A 23,827-nucleotide genomic window follows, 5' to 3' on the forward strand; every position below is an offset into this window, starting at 1 on the left:
AATTAGTCGAACTCTCTGCTTTTAACTCAGGGCCCAGCAAATCTCCCTTTTCAAGTAGATTTCCAGATCCCTACTGAAAGTTACTGTTTAATTCACTGTTTTTACAGGTACAGCATTCCCTATTGTAATTACGTGCTGCGTAAAACCAGTGCCTTGAATTTTTTTGCCTAATTATCTTAAATCTGCCTCAGTTACAAGCCCCTCCTGCCAGTGGCAACAATTACTCTTTTACCACAAAATTATATTTAATATTATATTTAATATTTAAAAATAGCTTGATTCCTATTGCTAATAAATGTACAAATCAATATGCTTACTAAAAGACCATAAGATATAGGAGCAGAATTAGGCCATTCAGCCCATCGAGTCTGCTCTGCCATTCAATCATGGCTGATATGATTCTCATCCTCATTCTCCTGCCTTCTCCCCATAACCCTCGATCCCCATATTAATCAAGAATCTATCTATCTTTGTCTTAAAGATACTCAATGACCTGGCTTCCACAGGCTTCTGCGGCAAAGAGTTCCATAGATTTACCACCCTCTGGCTGAAGAAATTCCTCCTCATCTCAGCTTTAATGGAGCATGCCTTCACTCTGAGGTTGTGCCCTCGAGTTCTAGTCTCTCCCATTAGTGGAAACATCTTCTCCATGTCCAATCTATCTAGGCCTCTCAGTATTCTGTAAGTTTCAATGAGATCCCTCCTCATCCTTCTGAATTGCCTCCCCTCCCACCCATCCAGGGAGGTCCTACAGGCCAATCCTACAGGCCACTCTTCGTTTAACCAGCAAGGGATGCAGAGATCATTGCAATCCTCTGATGGGTCTGAGTTTAAATGGAGTTCTACGTGAAATGTGTTGGATCAACTTCAAACCAGTCTCCAGTGGGGCGAGGGATGGGCTTGAGACGGAAATCTCACTGAGGGGCTGATGTATTTTTACTGGCCTGATCTACAATGATGCCTGCCTATATTGGCAGAGTGGCTAGGTCATTGAATCCCCACAGTGCAGAAGGAGGCCATTCAGCCCATCGAGTCCAAGCACCTTTACCCAGGCCCTACTCCCGTAACCTCATGTATTTACCCCACTAATCCCCCTAACTAACACATCTTGGGACACTAAGGGTCAATTTAGCACGGCCAATCCACCTAACCTGCACATCTTTGGACTGTGGGGCAAAACTGGAGCACCCGGAGGAAACCCATGCAGACCATAGAACCATAGAAACCCTACAGTGCAGAAAGAGGCCATTCGGCCCATCGAGTCTGCACCGACAACAATCCCACCCAGGCCCTATCCCCGTATCCCTACATATATTTTACCTGCTAATCCCTCTAACCCTCATATTTTACCCACTAATTCCTCTAATCTACGCATCCCGGGACACTAAGGGGCAATTTAGCTTGGCCAATCAACCTAACCCGCACATCTTTGGACTGTGGGAGGAAACCGGAGCACCCGGAGGAAACCCACGCAGACACGGGGAGAATGTGCAAACTCCGCACAGACAGTGACCCGAGCCGGGAATCAAACCCAGGTCCCTGGCGCTGTGAAGCAGCAGTGCTAACCACTGTGCTACCGTGCAGATACAGGGAGAACATGCAGACTCCGCACAGACAGTCACCCAAGGCCGGAATTGAACCCGGGTCCCTGACGCTGTGAAGCAGCAGTGCTAACCATAGTGCCACCATGCCACCTGGGGATTAATCGCAGAGGGTGGAGTGGGTGAGCTGCCAACCCTTAGGAGGAGGTCAGATCGGGGACCGGTGATGGGGGGTTGTGGGGAATCAGGGAGGTTGTTCGAAGCCTTGTGGTTGAGGGGATTGGAGGCCTGGTGGGGGAAGGGGGGATTTGGAAGGTTTTGGTGATGATAAATGTGGGCTGGGGTGATGGCTGGTGGGTGTGGCTGTGTAGATCAGAACTTGGCGGTGATGAAGGAATTGGGGCCCGGGAGTTGTGAGCGTGTGGTGGGATCAGAGGCTTTGGGAGGTAGTTTGTGTGGAGTGGGGGAAAGTTAATTATGGAGGCTTCAGAGGCCGGCCGTTGTATCTGGAAGGCAGGTGTGAGGCACTTACCTCCTGAATCTGCCAAGTCCTCGCTTTGGTGAAGCTGCCAGATTATCTGAGGCTTGGGAAACTCAGGTGACCAAAGTTAAGTTTAAAATTTACTTGGCAATGATGCTCGCTGCTTGATTTTTTATATTTGAAGCTTCCAGCCATCTTGGAGTGAGTTGGCAGCCTGTCCTCCATCTGGTCTCAGTTAAAGTAGGAAAGATATGGGCTGGAGGTGGGGTTTTCAGACTTAAACACCGACCCGCCATCCGACTGAGAACCATCCACGTTTTTAACTCAAAATTCAGCGCAGGAAGTAGAATCCTCCACATCAGTTCACTGAGGGAGGGGTGTTAGCAGCTGGAGCAGCGGGGGTGGGAGTGGCGGGTGAGGAGGTGGAGGGGAGGAGTGAGGAGATGGAGGAAGGTGGGGCTTTACCCAATAGCTGGGGCTTAAAGCATCTTGTTGCAGTATGAAGAGAGTAAGGGCAGCACAGTGGCACAGTGGTTAGCACTGCTGCCTCACTGCGCCAGGGACTCAGGTTCGATTCCGGCCTTGGGCCACTGTCTGTGTGGAGTTTGCACATTCTCCCTGTGTCTGCGTGGGTTTCCTCCGGGTGCTCCGGTTCCCTCCCATAGTCCAAAGATGTGCAGGTTAGGTTGGTTGGCCATGCTAAATTGCCCCTAGTGTCAGAGGGATTAACAGGGTAAATATGCAGAGTTACAAGGATAGCGCCTGGGTGGGATTGTTGTCGGGGCAGACTCAATGGGCCGAATGGCCACTTTCTGCACTGTAGGGATTCTATGATTCTGCATCAGTCTCCTCCTGCTCTAGGATTGGGATTGCTCTCTGTTGAAACTGGATCAGTCTTGGAAAAGACACTCAACTCCCCAGACCTGACCCCTTTTAACCATCGTGACTTCCTAACAATGGAAGTACAGGCAGATACCCTGAGGGAGGCAGTGAAAGTACAGGCAGATACCCTGAGGTAGGCAGTGAAAGTACAGGCAGATACACTGAGGTAGGCAGTGAAAGTACAGGCAGATACACTGAGGTAGGCAGTGAAAGTACAGGCAGATACCCTGAGGTAGGCAGTGAAAGTACAGGCAGATACACTGAGGTAGGCAGTGAAAGTACAGGCAGATACACTGAGGTAGGCAGTGAAAGTACAGGCAGATACCCTGAGGTAGGCGTTGAAAGTACGGCAGATGGTTTCCTGGTTTTTCGTTGGTTGAAGCTGGAAGTTTTCCAGGGCTTGGTGCGAATGCAGAAAGAGTGTTCGTCTTCGAGTCTGCTGTTTGTTTTTGTCCAACTCAAGCTGAGCTTTCAATACTTGAAACACAGGAGATTATAAAGAGTTAACAGTCAACTACTAACAGGATGAAAGTTTGAAGTTTGTTTATTCATGTCACAAGTAGGCTTACATTAACACTGCAATGAAGTTACTGTGAAAATCCCCTAGTCGGCACACTCCAGTGCCTGTTCGGGTTACACTGAGGGAGAATTTAGCACGGCCAATGCACCTAATCAGGACGTCTTTCAGGTTGTGGGAGGAAACAGGTGCATCCGGAGGAAACCCACGCAGACACGGGGAGAACGTGCTGACTCTGCACAGACAGTCACCAAAGCTGGGAATCGAACCCGAGTCCCTGGCGCTGTGAGGCAGCAGTGCTAACCACTGTGGCACTGTAATATATATGGCGTGCACTAATAGTGCGCAGCGGAGTTAATGTCTATACATTAACCAACTGATCATGCGCACTGGAACTAATTGCCACACATTATTATCGAGGTATATGTTGAAGTTGATGGCTGTATATAAACAGAATAATGCACATCGGAATTAATCACTGTACAGTTTCGCTTGCCATTGGCAAGCTTTATGTAGGCGTGAAACATGATTTGGGCCTCTCCCAATATTCTGACTACCCCGTCACCAAACACGCCTGAAATAAGCGAGCGGGAAATCCTGGCCATGGTTTTCAGCGGGACTCACTAACTGTAATCAGTGGAACCGCCCAGAGTGACACCAGCAAATAAAACAGCAGATAAAGTAAAACAGAAGGAAACTGGCAAGGAAGAGAGAATGGAGAAGAAATAGAGGAAGATAGGTTCCGTACAGGAAAAATGGAATCCAACTCTTTCCTCTGTCTACTTACCGAATTGCTGTGTAATGTCATGATCTTTAACCTTTACGCAGACTTGCACATCGAAACTATAAAACAATATAAAATATGTTTAACCCAAGTCACATCAATCATAGGAAGCTGAATTTTATAAATACATTCTCTAATATTTCCTGCCTTGGAATCTTTGAACGTTCCAGTAAAGGGTTGTTCATCTATTCAGGTTAACCACCAGCTCCCACTCTCTAATCCCATTCTCCTTCTCATCCACAAACACCTTTCATTTCCTTCCTGCCAAGCAACATTTAAAAAAAAAGAAGTAACTTACCCAAATGCAACCGACCACAATCAGTAAGGATAGACAACAACACCTTCTCCACGATCATCCTCAACACCGGTGCCCCACAAGGCTGTGTTCTCAGCCCCTTACTATACTCCTTATACACCTATGACTGTGTGGCCAAATTCCCCTCCAAGTCGATTTTCAAGTTTGCTGATGACACCACCGTAGTGAATCGGATCTCAAACAATGACGAGACGGAGGACAGGAAAGGGATAGAGAATCTGGTGAACTGGTGTGACGACAATAATCTCTTCCTCAATGTCAGCAAAACGAAGGAGGTAATCATCGACTTCAGGAAGGTGTAGCAGAGGACATGCCCCTGTCTACATCAACGGAGATGAAGTGGAAATGGTCGAGAGCTTCAGGTTTCTAGGTATCCAGATCACCAACAACCTGTCCTGGTCCCTCCACATTGATGCTATAGTTAAGAAAGCCCACCAATGCCTTTATTTTCTCAGGAGGTTAAGGAAAATCAGTCAACATAATCAAGGACCCAAACACACACAGGTCGTACTCTCTTCCACCTTCTTCTATTGGGAAAAAAATACAGAAGTCCAAGGTCAAGTACCAACCAACTGGAGAACATTTTCTTCCCTGCTGCCATCAGACTTTTGAATGGACTTACCTAGCATTAAGTTGACCTTTCTCTACACCCCAGCTATGACTGTAACACTACATTCTGCATTCTCTCCTTGCCTTCTCTATGAATGGTACATTTTGTCTGTGTAGCGCACAAGAAACAATACTTTTCACTGTATGCTAATACATGTGACAATAATAAATCAAATCAAATCAAAAGTCACACACTATCCTGACTTACATAGAAACTAGAAGCAGGAGGAGGCCATTCTGCCCTTTGGGCCTGCTCCACCATTCATTATGATCATGGCTGATCATCAAATTCAATATTCTGATCCCCCATAGCTGAGGCAGAACAAAGAACAAAGAACAATACAAGTCCGCGCCGCTCTCTGGTCCAAACTAGACCATTCTTTTGTATCCCTCCATTCCCACTCCGTTCATGTGGCTATCTAGATAAGTCTTAAACGTTCCCAGTGTGTCCGCCTTCACCACCTTGCCCGGCAGCGCATTCCAGGCCCCCACCACCCTCTGTGTAAAATACGTCCTTCTGATATCCATGTTAAACCTCCCCCCCCTCACCTTGAACCTATGACCCCTCGTGAACGTCACCACCGATCTGGGAAAAAGCTTCCCACCGTTCACCCTATCTATGCCTTTCATAATTTTATACACCTCTATTAGGTCACCCCTCATCCTCCGTCTTTCCAGTGAGAACAACCCCAGTTTACCCAATCTCTCCTCATAACTAAGCCCTTCCATACCAGGCAACATCCTGGTAAACCTCCTCTGCACTCTCTCTAAAGCCTCCATGTCCTTCTGGTAGTGTGGCGACCAGAACTGGGCGCAGTATTCCAAATGCGGCCGAACCAACGTTCTGTACAACTGCAACATCAGACCCCAACTTTTATACTCTATGCCCCGTCCTATAAAGGCAAGCATGCCATATGCCTTCTTCACCACCTTCTCCACCTGTGACGTCACCTTCAAGGATCTGTGGACTTGCACACCCAGTGTGGGTTTCTGTGATGGTAGCTGCGGTAAAGAAAGATGGATTTGTCAGGATCTGCATCAATCCACCTTACATGAATAAAGTACCTCTGAGGCCCCACCATCCTCTGAAGATGGTTGAACAGGTCATAACCAACATGGCCAATGCTACAGTTTTCAGCATCCTGGATGTTAATTGTGGATTTTGACAAATCCTACCGGATGAAGAATCCTCAAAGCTCATTCCATTCATGTCTCGGTTGGCAGATACAGATTCCTCTATATTAACTCCACTGGTAGTGAGGTCTTCCACTGGACTATGGAACAGCTCCTTGCAGAGCAATCCTGCGAGATCATCGTCAATGGCATCCTGGTCTGGGATCAGACCATGCAAGAACATGACGCATGTCTGTGCTTGGACCTTGACACAGTCCGGATCAGACAGTAAAAGCTCAACCCGGCTAAAAGCAGATTTAGGTCAAGCCAGGTCCTCATTGTGGGCCATCTGCTTACTACCAATGGTGTGAACCTTGACCCGGATAAGACAACATCTAAACAGCAAATGTCTAGTCCTGAGAACAAGCATGCCCCACAGTGTTACCTTGGCATCATGAAGTAACTATCAAAGTTCATTCCTTGGAGGGCATGGTGGCACAGTGGTTAGCACTGCTGCCTCACAGCGCCAGGGACCCGGGTTCAATTCCGGCCTCGGTCACTGTATGTGTGGAGTTTGCACTTTCTCCTCGTGTCTGCGTGGGTTTCCTCCGGGTGTTCCAGTTTCCTCCCACACTCCAAAGATGTGCGGGTTAGGTTGATTGGCCATGCTAAACTGACCCTAGTGTCAGTGGATTAGCAGGGTAAATATGTGGGGTTGTGGAAATAGGGCCTGGGTGGGGTTTTGATCGGTGCCGACTCAATGGGCCAAATGGCCTACTTCTGCTCTGTAGGGATTCTACAGTGAGGTAACTGGACCCATCCATTAATCTCTCTACCAGGATGTAGAATGGTGTTGGCAGGAGTACCACAATGCTGCACTCAACAAACTCCAGGATCTGCTGTCAGCCCCTCCGGTGTTACGATACTCCGAGCACCTGTAATCTTATCCACAGCTGCCTCTCAGCATGGACTCAGAGCAGGCAGAATGACAGACCAGTAATATTTGTATCCAGGGTCCTCACTGACACGGAAACTCACTATGCCTCAAATCGAGAAGGAGCCCCTTACAATAGTCTTCCCATGTCAGCATTTCCATGATTTCATGTATGACCACCCTGCCAACATTGAAACTGATCACCAGGCCCTCCATCACCATCTTTAAATAGCCCCTCCGTACTGCACCACCCACAGTGAATGATGCTCAAGCTCCAACATTACAACCTCAGTGTGATCTACAGGTGCAGTAAGGAGGATTATCTCGCTAATGCCCTCTCCAGGGCTAATCTACCCATCACTAAGCATGCAGATTGTGAAGAGGACATTGATATAATTCAAGTGTTGTCATCCCGCAGAATTGAGGAACTCAAAGCGGATCACATGTGCAGGCAACTCCGTGACGCCATCATGAAAGGATGGCCAGTGACGTCACAAGATCTTCCCCACCAGCTCTGCTCTTTTACACCACGAGAGAGGGGTTAACCGTACAAGGTGGACTGATACTGTGTGGCCAGAGGTTCATCATCCCCAGCTCCCTGCAGAGGTACTACACTCAGCAACTCCACCAAGGACACCTGGGGGTGGAAGGAGCAAAGTGTAGAGCAAAGGAAACCATGTACTCTATGTACACTGACATTGAGAGGGAAGTATCCAGGTGTGCACCAGGCAACATACTCAAACCTCATCAAACCAAAGATCCACTGCACTTCCATGAGGTCCCAGACCTTCCATGGTCATTAACCATGGCAGGTATATTTGAGTGGATTGGGAGACAACACCTAGTCCTTCTTGATTCGTTCTCAGGGTGGTATGAAGTTGATTACTTGCCCAACAAGAGCAGCACAGTGATTGGAAATCTGAAGAGAGACTTTGCTTCACATGGCATTCCCCAAAGGCTAATGACGGACAACACCCGGCAGTTTTTGTCTCCAGGGAGTTCAAGGACTTTGTACACACATGCTGCAACTGTACAAAACTCTGGTGCGGCCGCACTTGGAGTATTGCGTACAGTTCTGGTCGCCGCATTATAGGAAAGATGTGGAAGTGTTGGAAAGGGTGCAGAGGAGATTTACCAGGATGTTGCCTGGTATGGTGGGAAAATCATATGAGGAAAGGCTGAGGGACTTGAGGTTGTTTTCGTTAGAGAGAAGAAGGTTAAGAGGTGACTTAATAGAGGCATACAAGATGATCAGAGGATTAGATAGGGTGGATAGTGAGAGCCTTTTTCCTCGGATGGTGATGGCTTACACGAGGGGACATAGCTTTAAATTGAGGGGTGAGAGATATAGGACAGATGTTAGAGGTAGATTCTTTACTCAGAGAATAGTAAGGGCGTGGAATGCCCTGCCTGCAGCAGTAGTGGACTCGTCAACATTAAGAGCATTCAAATGGTTATTGGATAAACATATCGATGATATTGGAATAGTGTAGATTAGAGGGGCTTTAGATTGGTTTCACTGGTCGGCGCAACATCGAGGGCCGAAGGGCCTGTACTGCGCTGTAATGTTCTATGTTCTATGGGACTTTGAATATATTACAAGCAGCTCACTATACCCACAATTGAATGGTTTGGTGGAACGGGCAGTGCGTTCAGCAATGCATCTCCTCGAAAAATGCCTTTGTGACAACACAGTGCACTACTTAGTCTTCATAATCTGCACGAGGGGGTCTGTCCTCGTCAGCACAGAGAATCTTCTCCAGACCCACCAGAACCATGATCCCCGTCAGCAAGGCCTTGTTACCAAAGTGAAAACGAACGCGAGGAAAACCCTCATGAAATGGTGACAAAGAGGGGAAAGATACTCTGACCGTAACACCCGCAGACCCTGGACTCTGGAGCCAGGCCAGACTGTCAGAATGCAAACCACATGCAGCTATGCAAACTGGCAGTGGTCCACAGCCATGTCCCCAACCAGTTACACAAACCAGCCTCCCATCCATTGACTCTGTCTACACTTCCCGCTGCCTCGGCAAAGCAGCCGGCATAATTAAGGATCCCACCCGGACATTCTCTCTTCCACCTTCTTCCGTCGGGAAAAAGATACAAAAGTCTGAGGTCACGTACCAACTGACTCAAGAACAGCTTCTTCCCTGCTGCTGTCAGACTTTTGAATGGATTTACCTCGTATTAAATTGATCTTTCTCTACACCCTAGCTATGATGGTAACACTACATTCTGCACTCTCTCCTTTCCTTCTCTATGAACGGTATGTTTTGTCTGTATAGCGCGCAAGAAACAATATTTTTCACTGTATGTTAATACACGTGACAATAATAAATCAAATCAATGTTATGTGGCTGCCTCAGATGATGCCTGTATGTCAAGAACCAGTGTCAGCTCTCACAGATAGCCGAACCAGAACCACCAACTGGCACACAGATTGATACACCGAGTCCACAATCTGCACCCACTGCACTGATGGAGATGAAGCCTACTCCTGCTACTAATGCAGCAAATCCTGCGGCTACTGTGCCCACTCCAGGCGCACCTGATGCAATCCCCTATGGGGACAATAACCCAAATGTATCCCAAGCACAGCTAACTAATGTCATTACACACTCAGGGCGGTCGAGCAGACCAAACTCCAAGCTTAAGTACTATGTACTGACAGGTGTATAGATATGTGCTGTTTTCTAAAGGTGAGTGCGGGGGGAACTCCATGGGCTTTGCACCAGGCTTGTGGCCCAAGCTCGCGCTCAGTGTAATTTAAATATTCAATGTTCTGCTACTGCGTTCAACAATGTTCTTTGTATGTGAGCATGGATTGTCCTGATTGAAATGGGGAAGATGTCGAATGTATATTCATGTGTGTATTGCCATGACCTGTACACAGCAAATGAGATGTCAGTAGCGTGGCATTCTCACCAGTGTGGCCACAGGCATGGCGTGGAGGAACTGCTGAAGATTTTTAGTCAACGGTTTAAGTTTAACCGTTTATTATCATTCTTACACAACTCAGAAACTTTACACTACCCTTCCAATAAATGTCACTGTCTGCCATTTGCTGTAATGATAGAATCACAGAATCTCTACAGTGCAGAAGGAGGCCATTTGGCCCATTGAGTCTGCACCAACCACAACCCCACCCAGGCCCTACCCCCGCAACCCCATGTATTATTTATCCTGCTAGTCCCCCTGACACTAAGAGGCAAATTACCACGGCCAATCCACCTAACCCGCACATCTTTGGAGTGCGGGAGGAAACCGGAGCACCCGGAGGAAACTCACGCAGACATGGGGAGAACATGCAAACTTCACACAGTCACCCGAGGCTGGAATTGAACTTGGGTCCCTGGCGCTGTGAGGCAGCAGTGCTAACCACTGTGCCACCCAAATGTGACCATTTGATGTGACCAAAGCATTTCCTCTGACATTTATCAGATGCAAATTCACTGGAAATTTCTTACCATGTCACCAAGAAAGGAAGCTGTGGTGAGTGACACGTCGTTTGATTCGGATTCAGAGTATCTGGATTAAGTCTGACCTGAGCTTCTGCTATTATGACCGGCCTGGCTCTGTTTAGAGAAAAGAGAAGAGTTGTCAGCATAGCGACGTTAATCTCAGTACATCTTCCTGACTGGGAGGCCGAATCCCAGGTTTCAGTTCCTCACATGTGTTTGCAGAGCCCCCGGACATCGCTGCCAGGAGGTAGGGCCTTCCATAGGGAGAAACATTCAGTCATTCTCCAGCACACTTTCATTGGAGAATGCAAGGTGTTGATCTACTTGCTCCTTTGGTTGAGTAATGTGTCGAGACTCAAATTCCTAAACTTGAACATAAACCATGATGATCGGCGGGGGTGGGGGGGGGGGGGGTGCGTGGGGGGCACCAAAAGACAGCTGTCAATCACAGAACAGAAACCAGCATAAGCGGGCAGGGCCAGGGTGGAATACACAGTGTTTTCAATAAATATATCGAGCAAATTAAGGATGAGAGCAAGAGATAAGGTCAAAATGGAAGAGGAGAAAGTGTAATCAGATTGTTTCAGTGATTGTTGAAGAAACTGGGATGTAATTCCTCTCTGTGCTGCTTTACTGGGAACCGAACCTGTTTATTGTATACAAGTGAATGTTCCTGTTCAAATAGCTCAGGGTGTAAGATGCTACAGGCCTGCTGAGCAGTTATAAGAGATCAATCCTGATCATAATGTCTACCCCAGATCTCCTGCGCTGCTGCACATTGTGACTCATGAACAAGACTGGGAACTTCCCTGCAGTTGATCCCGCTCCAGCTCCGTGATCTCCCGGCACCGGGATGAGGCTACAGTCTCCCACACCATAGAAACCCTACAGTGCAGAAGGAGGCCATTCGGTCCATCGAGTCTGCACAATCCCACCCAGGCCCCATCCCCACAACCCCACACATTTACCCCGCTAATCCCTGGAACAGGGTCCACATCCCAAAATAATACCATCAAAATGGATCCATATCCCAGAATAACTCTCAAAAGGATCATAAACTTGCAGTTATTTACAGCACCCAAGGAGGCCTTTGGGTCCATTTAACCTGTGCTAGCTCTTTGCTGCAAAGTAATCTAAAATTAATGCCATTGTTACTCTATCCTCAAACTCCTCTGCTTCAAGTAGGTTTTCAATATTCTCTTTAGAAATGCTTCATTAACTGCCACAACCACTCCTTGTGGCAAAGTATTCCATCCTCCAACAGCCCTCGGTATGAAGAGATTGTTCTCGTTTCTCTCCTCACTCATTTATTCCCAATTTTAAATTGATGATCAATTGTCACTGAAGGACAACTGGTCCATATTTGCTCTATCATAACCATTCATGATTCTTAAAACATCTATTCAATCTCACCCAGCCTTCTCTGCTCCAGTGTGAATAATTCCCACCTCTCAAGTCTCTCTTTATAACATCAAGGTCAAAAGGTAATAAAAAATACTTGTGGGAGAGGGATGAAAATGATGCTCCCATTTGAGATTCTTCCCTCTGCCAAAAATGGTTTGTTAAACTCTCTTGCTCAGGAAAACTCTGGATCTGAGATGAGGAGGAATTTCTTCAGCCAGAGGGTGGTGAATCTGCAGAATTCATTGCCGCAGGAGGCTGTGGAGGCCAAGTCATTGAATGTCTTTAAGACAGAGATAGATAGGTTCTTGATCAATAAGGGGATCAAGGGTTATGGGGAAGAGGCGGGAGAATAGCGTTGAGAAACTTATCAGCCATGATTGAATGGCGGAACAGGCTCGATGGGCCAAAAGGCCTGATTCTGCTTGGATGGCACAGTGGTTAGTACTGCTGCCTCACAGCGCCAGGGACCCGGGTTCAATTCCGGCCTCGGGTGAATGTCTGTGCGGAGACTGTACATTCTCCCGGTGTCTGAGTGGGTTTCCTCCGGGTGCTCCGGTTTCCTCCCACACTCCAAAGATGGGTGGGTTAGGTTGATTGGCCATGCTAAATTGCCCCTTAGTGTCAGGGGAATTGACGGGGTAGATGCCTGGGGTTGTGGGGAAAGGGCCTGGGTGGGATTGTGGTCGGTGCAGACTCAATAAGCCAAATAGCCTTCTTCTGCACTGTAGGGATTCTATGATTCTAATATCTGATGGAAAACAGTGGCCCTTTAATAACAAGCTAAACCATGGGGGATAATGTGTTCTTTATTCCACATAAAGAACACATTATGTGGTACACAGTACAATTGGTGATCTTACTTGGTCATAGCGCTGCAACTTAGTTTAATTATTAGTGTCACAAGTAGGCTTACATTAACACAGAAATTAAGTTACTGTGAAAATCCCCTAGTCGCCACACTCCGGTGCCTGTTCGGGTACACTGAGGGAGAATTTAGCATGGCCAATGCACCCTAACCAGCACATCTTTTGGACTGTGGGAGGAAAACGGAGCACCCGGAGGAAACCCAAGCAAACATGGGGAGAACGTGCAGACTCCACACAATCAGTGACCCAAGCCAGGAATTGAACCTGGGTCCCTGGCGCCGTGAGGTACCAGTGCTAACCACTGTGCCACCCGCCTGAGCAAACATCTTGGGACGTTTCATTACATGAAAGGTGCTGTATAAATACCAGTTGCTCTTGGAATAAAATTCTTTTCGGGCACCAACTGATGACTGGATGAGACAGGGCCACATAATGGAGGGGAGTGCAGACACCGATGGTTTAGGAAGGTGGCGGATGATAAAGTTAAAATGCAGCCCTGTTGCTGTCTGGAGGTCCTCACCTGTATAACAGAACTTTATCAGCATCGTGGGCACCAACAATCAAATCTGCAACAGAAATAAGAGCTCGTGTTAAGGTCATGTTGATGGAGTAACGAGGAGACTGTTTCGTGGGCACAAGCAGAGATGCTATCTTCAGGAAATGACCATTCAATGTCTCACCGTGGACATGTCACTCTGGAGTGCTCTGATTTCACAGTAACTCCCTCACAGCGCTGCATATTCAATAGCTGCGAAACTCTGCCAAGCAGAAAAAACTCTTACTGTGTTCACCCCAGTCCAACGCCGGCATCTCCACATCATATTCAATAGTTCAGTCATGTCCAATTAATCATCTTTAAAGCCCTAATTACCTTCTCCCTCCCTCCCCAAGTCTACCTCCCAAGAGTTGTCAATATTGACGGGGGCACAGTTCCACTGGTCCAGCCAGTGTTTAGGGGCTTGAATCCACCAAAATTGGCAGTCCGATGGAGGTTCAATCCAAGTTAATGCCAGTTGGTGACCCACCACACTCAGTGACTGTTGTGCAGATATGAATCTCAGCCCTAAGTGTTGGCAGGGTGATGGACAATTCCTATTTCCATCTGATGTCCACACGCAGCCATTTCCCAGCCGAACTTACCGCTTAACAACAATAAAAGGGAAACAAGGTGTTTCCTATTCCCTCCTTAGTGCAGGTGGCTCTGCGGAGGCTGTCTGAGATGTTTCAACTGCTGGGCCCAGCTGAGATCAGGTAACTCCACACAGAGTGTAGATCAATCCTGGGCCTTTGCAGTCCATGGTTGGAATTTTCCAGCTGTTCATGTCAGTGGGATTTTCTGGTCCCGCTGCAGTGAATGGAAATTTGGCTGAGTGTCAAATTCTTCATCCTTGCTGGCAGCAGCAGCAAGGTGTGAACATCCGGAGAATTCCGGTCCAGGTATCTCAATATTTGACCATACTGTTGGGATCCGTTTTAGTACAATTAAAAGTAACTTGTTTGGGAGAGAGGAAAATATGCTGAATAAAAAGGTTTAATGGCTATTAGTTTATCCATTGTAATGTTACTCATAATTCTTCTGAGCAAGATGGGTATGGCACGGTGGCACAGTGGTTAGCACTGCTGCTTCACAGCACCAGAGACCTGGGTTCAATTCCAGCCTTGGGGTGGCTGTGTGGAGTTTGCACATTCTCCCCGTGTCTCTTCTCTGGGTGGTCCAATTTCCTCCCACACTCCAAAGATGTGTAGGTTCGGTGGATTGGCCATGCTGAATTGCCCCTTAGTGTCTGGGAGATTAGCAGGGTAAATATGTGGGGTTACGGGGATAGGGCCTGGGTTGTTGTTGGTGCAGGCTCGATGGGCTGAATGGCTTCCTTCTGTACTGTAGGGATTCTATGATTATTCATAACTTTCTCTCAGCAATATGGAAGATACTCACAAGGCTGCGTTTATTTCCATTCCTATGGGATGACCTACATCAGAGAGTTTTAAGAGGCAGCATGTTGGAACAAACAATGGTGTAGTGGTGATGTCCACTTGGACTAACAATTCAAAGACCCAGTCTAATGCCCTGGGGTCATGGGTTCAAATGAAGAAGGCCTATAGTGTGTTAGCTTTTATTAACAGGGGGTTGGAGTTTAAGAGCCGTGGGGTTATGCTGCAACCGTACAGGACCTTGGTGAGACCACATTTGGAATATTGTGTGCAGTTCTGGTCACCTCACTATAAGAAGGATGTGGAAGCACTGGAAAGAGTGCAGAGGAGATTTACCAGGATGCTGCCTGGTTTGGAGGGTAGGTCTTATGAGGAAATGTTGAGGGAGTTAGGGCTTTTCTCTTTAGAGCGGAGGAGGTTGAAAGGTGACTTAATAGAGGTTTATAAGATGATGAGGGGGATAGATAGAGTGGACGTTCAGAGACTATTTCCTCGGGTGGATGTAGCTGTTACTAGGGGGCATAACTATAAGATTCGTGGTGGAAGATATAGGAGGGATGTCTGAGGTAGGTTCTTTACTCAGAGAGTGGTTGGGGTGTGGAATGGACTGCCTGCTGTGATAGTGGAGTCGGACACTTTAGGAACTTTCAAGCGGTTATTGGATAGGCACATGGAGCACACTAGAATGATAGGGAGTGGGATAGCTTGATCTTGGTTTCGGAAAAGGTTCGGCACAACATCGTGGGCCGAAGGGCCTGGACTGTGCTGTACTGTTCTATGTTCTATGTTCTAAATCCCACCCTGACAGCAGCTGTTGGAATTTAAATTTATATATTTTTAAAAAAATTTAGAATTGAAAGCTAATCAGAGTGATGTGACAAATAAGTGAAACAAACTTTTGTAAAAAAAAAAAAATCTGGTTCACCAATGTCCTGTGTTATGACGCAGAGATTAATCCCCTTTACTTCCCTTCGTAAACTGGTAAAAGTGTTTGGGAAGGTGTTAACTGTTCTACATTAACGGTGAGGTTCATTAATATAAAGGCCTGACACTTGCCTTAAGTGAAAAATTCACAAGGTGTTTCATTTAAATAACCAGGGACTTTAACTAAATAAGTAACATATTAATTAAGGTACGGTTTGACTGTTCAAATAATACAAGGACCATTCAACACTAAAACAGCAATAACAGAATCTTAGTCACTCTCAAAAAAACTATATGCAATCCGATCTGATGACGGAAAAGATTTGCAGTTCTTCAGTAGTTGTCCGCTGTCTGTAAGCACTGTCTGATTTGGTACTTTTCTCTGGTTAGAGGGTGAGTTATTTTAAGATCTGTCTGAAGCTGGCAGAGTTAAGAACCCACTGCTCCAGTGCCTACCTGCCTTTAACTGCTTCAGGTGATCGGGCCCTGCTTCTGGTTGAACTCTTGGCTCAACTCCTGGTGGAACTGAACTCAAGGCAGTTGAGTTCCTTTTTATATTCTTGAGGACCCATCAAATTGAAGTCCGGCTTGTAACTTGTCATGATCGCAAAACCTCTCCCACCATTGTGACCATCAAATTACTGTACTCCCCATTTGAGTCAGTCAGTCACTGGGGCACAGTGGTTAGCACTGCTGCCTCACAGTGCCAGAGACCCAGGTTCAATTCCGGTCCTGGGTCACTGTCTGTGTGGAGTCTGCACGTTCTCCCCGTGTCTGCGTGGGTTTCCTCTGAGTGCTCCGGTTTCCTCCCACAGCCCAAGGATGTGTGGGTTAGGTGAATTGGCCATGCTAAATTGCCCCTTAGTGTCAGAGAGACTAGCTAGGATAAATACATGGGGTTACAGGGATAGGGCTTGGAGGGATTGTTGTTGGTGCAGGCTCAATGGGCCAAATGGCCTCCTTCTGTACTATAGGGACTCTATAAATCACCTTGTCCTGTGACATCTTAAAACGATTAAAAAGTACAGGAATTGACTTTCTGAATCTTGTGCTGCCAGTAATTTTTCACCTTGGTTTACAATCCTGTTAACAGCTTAGAAGCGGAATAAAAGATGCATATACTTGCTTCCTGGTAAACATTTATCTTAATTCCTTTGCCTAAAAAAGACAATGGAACTTTCTACCAACCCATTTTAAGTCACTGGCTTGAATTTTGCGAGAGATTTGTATAAATTTCAAACAGATGGACTGTCCACTAGAGGGTGCTGTCAGCTCACGCTGTGCTCAGTCTATCCCTTCTCAAGCTTGTCGATCCCTCCACTCCCCTCCTCACATCGTTGGTTTGTGAATGTTAAAAAAAACTTAAATACTACCACAATCCTCAAAAATGTACCACTTTTAACTTTCTGGGATAAAATAGATCCCAAAGGCTGGTCAAATAATCTCCTTGTATTTATTGTAGCTAATTCTTGGTAAACCCCATTTTCTCACCTTATATCTAATCTGAAAATGTTTCATGGAGTTGAAAATGTATCAGTGACTCTCCTTTTGTTTTTTTTAACGTGCCCCTCTCTAATTAAATATAGATTAACCCTGCTGCATTTTCTTTAAAGGAAGACTACCAGAGGACATGTCACAAGTGAGGACAAATGAAGCTAGTTCTAACTCCCCAAATATCCTCCCTCAGTGAACACTCACCTTATTCATTTTTATCCACACTGTGTATAAAGATAACCTTCAAATTGAGACAGGAGCAGTGATTTTTCTGTCAGGTCATAGAATCCCTACAGATATCATAGAATTCCGACAGTGCAGAAGGTGGCCATTTGGCCCATCAAGTCTGCACTGACCACAATCCCACCCAGGTCTCATTCCTGTAACCACACATATCTACCCTGCTAATCCCCATAACATAAGGGTCAATTTAGCATGGCCAATCAACCTAACCCGCACATCTTTGGGCTGTGGAAGGAAACCGGCGCACCCGGAAGAAACCCATGCAGACACGGGGAGAATGTGCAAACTCCACACAGACAGTGACCCGAGGCTGGAATCGAACGCGGGTCCCTGGCGCTGTGAGGCAGTGGTGCCAACCACTGTGCCACCATGGTACCTAATCTGGTTGATTATTATTGGAGCCCTGCGCTCAGGGATATTTTGTCCTCGCTGCCCCCTGCACTTCTCCACTCGCCTCCCATGGTTTTCCATCCAGATCTCAATGAAGGAAGGAATTATACTGGCACGGCCGTCACTGTGAAATATTCTTTTATAGAGCTTGCGTGCAGGACGGGACAGTGTCTGATTCAGTCAAACCCTGTTTTTACCACGTGAGATTCTGAGGGTGGGATTTTCCAGCCTTTCCCGCTGGAGGGATTGTCCAGTCCCGCCAACAGCGAGCCCCCACTGCGGGTTCCCCAGAGGGTGAGGACAATGGGAAAGCCAGTTGACAGTGGTGGGACTGGGTGGGCTGGCTCCGCTGCCGCAAAACATGCCGTGGGGAAGGGGTTGTGTTGGGAGGGGGGTGCGGGGCGGGGTGGGGGGGGGGGGTGGGGAATCCCACCCTGAGACCCTAAAGGTTTAACCAGTATCTGGACATCACATGGGGAGACGGTGGCCCAGTGGTATTGTCACTGGACTAGCAATCCAGAGACCCCAAGTCAATATTTGGGGATCTGGGTTCGAATCCCACCACCACTGCTGAGGGTGAAATTTGAATCTAATTTTAAAAAACCTGCAATTAAAAGTCTAATGATGAAGCGGCAGTCACATAAATTCATCTGGTTCACTAATCTGGTCATGCCTACATGATCCAAAGCAATGGGGTTGACTCTTAAATGGCCTAGCAAGTCACTCAGGGCAGTTAAGGATGGGCTACAAATGCTGGCCTTGTTAGTAACACCTACATCCTGTGACTAAATAAAATATTCGATTTTACCTTGAAACCTGACTGACCTTGTCTGTCATTCTCCTCCCTATAAATATTGTTCTGACTTGCAAGATAGATATAAACAGTGCTGATGTTTTCTTATTTTATATATTTACATCCAGGACACAACAAGGAATAACGTCAAATCCGCAGAGACATTATCACCTGTGTATTTGTTTCCATCTATGTCCGAGCCACCTCTCAGCGAGAAGCCGAATCCCGCCAACGCCATGTCAGGTGCCCACGTTCCCTTCAGCTCCTGGTAGAATTTTGGACGGAGTCCGTGAGCGTGGCCAAGGTAAATGAACACTCGCCCATTGCCATCCTCACCGGCATGCGGTGCTCCAACTGCTACATCTGGAGAGACGTAAATGGTTCATTAGTGTGTGACTCAGGTGTTGTCACCAAATATATACCAGAGGGTGAATATTGAAGACATCGACGTATTCGCGTCTCTACTTAAGAAAACAACATGGCTTCACCGCAGTGATGTTAAAGTAAAGTTTATTTATTGGTGTCACAAGTAGGTTTACATTAACACTACTGTGAAAATCCCCTAGTCACCACACTCCGGCGCCTGATCGGGTACACTGAGGGAGAATTTAGCATGGCCAATGCACGTAACCTGCACGTTTTTCCGGACTGTGGGAGGAAACCCAGGCAGACACGGGGAGAACATGCAAACTCTGCACAGACAGTGCCCCAAGCCGGGAATCGAACCTAGGTCCCTGGCATTGTGAGGCAGCAGTGCTAACCACTGTGCCACCGTGCCTCCCCACGTTACATAATGTTCATTATATGGCTCAATACTAATCTATTTCCCATTCCCTGTAATCCTCCATCTACAGCCCAGTTGTTCTGGGTTCTTGATGGAATTCGGAACTGGGCCTGTTCTCAGGATTGAGGCCGGATCTGTTTCAAAAATTTGAACTCAACCATGTTGCTGAAGTAAATATTCATGTTCCCAGAGAGTGAACCTTGTCAAAGTTCCCCTCCAAGCCACTCACCGTCCTGACTTGGAAATATATCGCCGTTCCTTCGCAGTCGCTGGGTCTAAATCCTGGAATTCCCTCCCTAATGGCATTGTGGGTCAACCCACAGCATGTGGACTGCAGCGATTCAAGAAGGCAGCTCACTGCCACCTTCTCAAAGACCACGAGGGATGGGCAATAAATGCTGGTCTAGCCAGCGATGCCCATGTCCCACGAATGAATAAAAAAAAATTAATCAAATACCACACGATATCCTGTCAGTTCATTACCCTTGTATCCATCGTAATCAAGGTCCCCGAGGGTGGCTATGGCACTGCCAAATCGGCCAAACTTGTCTGTCCCTGTGAACGTTTGTGTTGGTTGTCTGAAGGATCCAGGTTGCTCCTGAAGGTAAACATAAATTCGTCCGACCTCGTGTCGCTTGCCATCCAGTCCACGGTTGATAAAGAGAGGTGCCCCAACTAAAATATCATCTTTCCTACACAGCAGCAGACAGAGGGACATTTCAATATTAGCATCTTATTCATTAATTATACACTAACAATAAATTATACTGAATTATTATCAGGATTTCTGCTAGCACCAGGATTATATGGATAGTTAAAACTCTCAACATCCTGGGGAGGGTTACTATTGACCAAAAACTGAATTAGATTAGCCATATAAATACTGGGGCTACCAGAGCAGGTCAGAGGCTAGGAATCCAGCAGTGAGTAACTCATGACTCCCCAAAGCCTGTCCACCATCTACAAGGCACAAGTCAGGAGTGTGATGGAATACTCTCCACTTGCCTGGATGCATGCAGCTCCAACAATGCTCAAGAAGCTTGACACCATCCAGGGCAAAATGGTCCACTTGATTGCTATCCCTTCCACAAACATTCAATCCCTCCACTACCAACGAACAGAGGCAGCCATGTGTACCATTGACAAGATGCACTGCAGGAACTCATCAAGGTTCCTCAGGCAGCACCTTCCAAACCCAAGATCACTATGATCTAGAAGGGCAAGAGCAGCAGATACCTGGGAACTCCACACCTGGAGGTTCCACTCCAAGTCACTCACCATCCTGACTTGGAAATATATCGCCGTTCCTTCACTGTCACTGGATGAAAATCTTGGAACTCTCTTCCTAACAGCACTGTGCGTGTACCTACACCGCAGGGGCTGCAGCAGTTCCAGAAGCAGGTTAGGTAGATTGGCCATGCTAAATTGTTAGTGTCCAAAAATGTGTAGGTTAGATGGATTAGCCATGGTAAATGCACAGGGATTAGGGGCGTGGGTGAGCCTGGGTGGGATGTCCTTTCTAGGGATTCTAAGGCCACCTTCTCAAGGGCAACTAGGGATGGGCAATAAATACTGGTCCAGACAGCGATGCCCACATCCCATAAAATTTAATTAAAAAAATATATAGTTTAATCTGTAAATATGTTCACTGGAATCATTTTCCTTCATTTTATGCTTCTCCTCATATAACAGGAGTGTCTGGCGGTGGGGTACAGTTTTATGACATAATGGGCTACAGTCACAAGATTGTTCCTGCCATAAGAAAAAATGTGATTCTTTCACCTTCAGCCCGTATCTCAGAACTGGGAGTTAGTCAGGAAAAGGCGAAAGGTTTAATAGCTACATCCAATAATGCTCATCTTACTCGGAGTTCACATGGTATTTTAATACCTGCTAGAATATAGAAATTATGACTTTAATCTTTGAAATACTGCCGTCGATTGTTTCCTGTGAATTGAGGAACCAGTGGAATACTAATAGACATTCAACCACTTGCCCAGAGGACAGCAGCAGGAATTAACTATCACAAGGTATGTTTGGACAGAAAGTTAAGCCTGGGTTGCTATCGGTAAAGTGGCCCAGTACTTAAAGCACTGGACTAGAAAACTACATGCCATCAATTCAAATCTCACAATGACAAGTTATGAAATTGAATTCAGTAAGGTTGATGATTTATGGGCAGGCAACAGAAAATCTCATGAAAATCTGCTGAGTTTATTTTTGTGAAAAGTCAACTGGTTCATTCATAAATCCCCACAGTGCAGAAGAGGCCATTCGGCCCTTTGAGTCTGCACTGACCCGCCAAAAGAGTGCCTTAATTAGGCCCAATCCTACACCCTAACCCCATGCATTGAACATGGCCAATCCACCGAGCCGGCACGTCTTTGGACACCAAAGGGCAATTTAGCGCAGCACAGGCGTGATTTTCCTGGCCCGCCGCGCTGCTCGAGTAGTAGCGGGCCAGGAAATGTCAGCGTGAGGCCTATAGTGGGATTCGTGACCAGCATTCAGCCAATCTCGACTTTCCCAGGGCCTTTTTTACAACGTAATCAGCCTCGTGCTGGAAATCAGTTTGAGGCTGATTACAATATGGAAATTCCCATATCCATCTCATCAGCAAGCCGGGGATGGTTTTATCCGGGATCGCTAATGTTTCCCATCCCGCTGGGGATGGTTTTTTCCGGGATTGCTAATGTTTCCCATCCCGCTGGGGATGGTTTTTTCCGGGATCGCTAATGTTTCCCACCCCATTGGGGATGGTTTTTTCCGGGATCGCTAATGTTTCCCACCCCACTGGGGATGGTTTTATCCAGGCTCACTAATGTTTCCCACCCTCCCGGGAGAGGTTTCCACCAGCGGTGATTAAAGCTGGTCCCCTGTCAACGGGGACCAGGCCTGATCACCTTGCTGGTGGGGGACAAAGTCCATTGAGGCACCACCGGGAGGTCAGGGCAGGGGGTGCCTCTTGGGCAGTGCCAGCCTAGCACCCTGGCAGTGCTCAGAAGGCACACTGGCACTGCCAACTGGGCACCCTGGCACTGCCCAGGGGGCACCAGGAGTGCCAAGGGGCTGAGCCTGAGGGGGCAGGGCCTACTGGGAAGGCGATCAGTGGTGGAGGGGAACCCGCTGTGCACTCTGCATTAGGAATCGGTGCGGTTGGGAGGGAAGAGGGTGATTGGAGCTGGCCGTGGGGTAGGGGGGATCAGGCTGGCCATGGGAGGGGAGTTGGGTTAACGATGGGGGAGCTCAGGGAAGCAATTGGGAAAGCTGGTGATTGGGAGGCCGACGATGGGGGGGCCAGTGGGAGGGCACGTGCCAATCTTGCCTCTGACTCCCCTCTCCGCCCAGCACGCTGATGTCATCCTCTCGGGTGGGATTAGGCCTTGCCCCTCCCCGCTTTAGCGGTATGAATCCCCCTCCGTGCTTCACAGAGTGCCGGGAATCCATCCCACTAAGTACGCCCAGAAAATGGGTGGGAAAATCTCCCATTTTCCCGCCCATTGGGCACTTAGACTTTTTGGGGGAAAATCGCCCCGTCCCCCCACATCCTGGGACAGTGGGAGGAAACAGGAGCACTCGGAGGAAACACACGCAGACACGGGGGGGGGAATGTGCAGACTCCACACAGACAATGACCCGAGGCCAGAATTGAACCGGGTCCCTGGCGCAGTGAGGCAGCAGTGCCACCATACCACCCCCATTCACGTCCAACCAGGTAGGGAACCGGCCAGCCCTGCCTCATTTGGACTGCACAGGGCTTCACATGGTAGGAAAGGAGTTTCCCTGTGGCCCTCTGAACCCACCCCCGGGGTGAAATGAGGTTCAGAAACCAAGACAAGTGTGGGAAACATTTGATTTTCACTGGGATAGGGAATGAATGGCCTGAGGAAGGGTTTGCCGTTCGATTACAGATGGGGGGGGGGTGGGGGGGGGGGGGGGGGGGGGGTGGGGGTGGCTGGGGTGGTTGGGGGGGGGGGGGCGCTGGGGTGGTGGGGTCTCAAAGCTGGATGGCTAATCAAAGGTCTTGGAGCTTGAAACCCAGAGGGGAAAAAAAAAGGACGAGGAAATAAGAATACTGGTCTGAACTGGTTTCGTAGACTTTAAAATGGAACAGCAGTAAAACGGGGAAATAAGAATGCTGGTCTGAATGTTGTGTTCCTGCTGCGGATGGAGAAACAGCCTGAATTGGAGGGTAATTAAAGGAGATAGTGCTTGAAAAGAGAGGTGCCCCCGATCCAACTTTTAAAAATTCAAATTAAAGACCATGGCTGGATTTTTACCGCCTCGCCCGCCCCAGAATTGGGGCGTGCGTGTCTCGCAGAATGGCATTCTCCGCTGGCCTCAGGTGGGCAAGGC

At 47.6% G+C, this 23,827-nt stretch overlaps 1 protein-coding gene across 1 annotated transcript in view; it reads right to left on the bottom strand.

Annotated features, from left to right (window-relative positions):
• Positions 1 to 23,827, bottom strand: part of LOC144500270 (integrin alpha-8-like) — a 146,924-nt gene that overhangs the window by 54,269 nt on the left and 68,828 nt on the right. The window contains exons 12-17 of the mRNA XM_078222948.1: positions 19,955 to 20,163; positions 18,859 to 19,050; positions 13,432 to 13,477; positions 10,648 to 10,755; positions 4,209 to 4,264; positions 3,230 to 3,381 (exon numbers count right to left, since the gene is read on the bottom strand). Coding sequence (XP_078079074.1) covers positions 3,230 to 3,381; positions 4,209 to 4,264; positions 10,648 to 10,755; positions 13,432 to 13,477; positions 18,859 to 19,050; positions 19,955 to 20,163 — 763 coding nt within the window. The remainder of the gene's footprint in view (positions 1 to 3,229; positions 3,382 to 4,208; positions 4,265 to 10,647; positions 10,756 to 13,431; positions 13,478 to 18,858; positions 19,051 to 19,954; positions 20,164 to 23,827) is intronic.

The sequence above is a fragment of the Mustelus asterias genome, chromosome 11 (assembly GCF_964213995.1).
Source record: "Mustelus asterias chromosome 11, sMusAst1.hap1.1, whole genome shotgun sequence".
Lineage (NCBI taxonomy): Eukaryota > Metazoa > Chordata > Chondrichthyes > Carcharhiniformes > Triakidae > Mustelus > Mustelus asterias.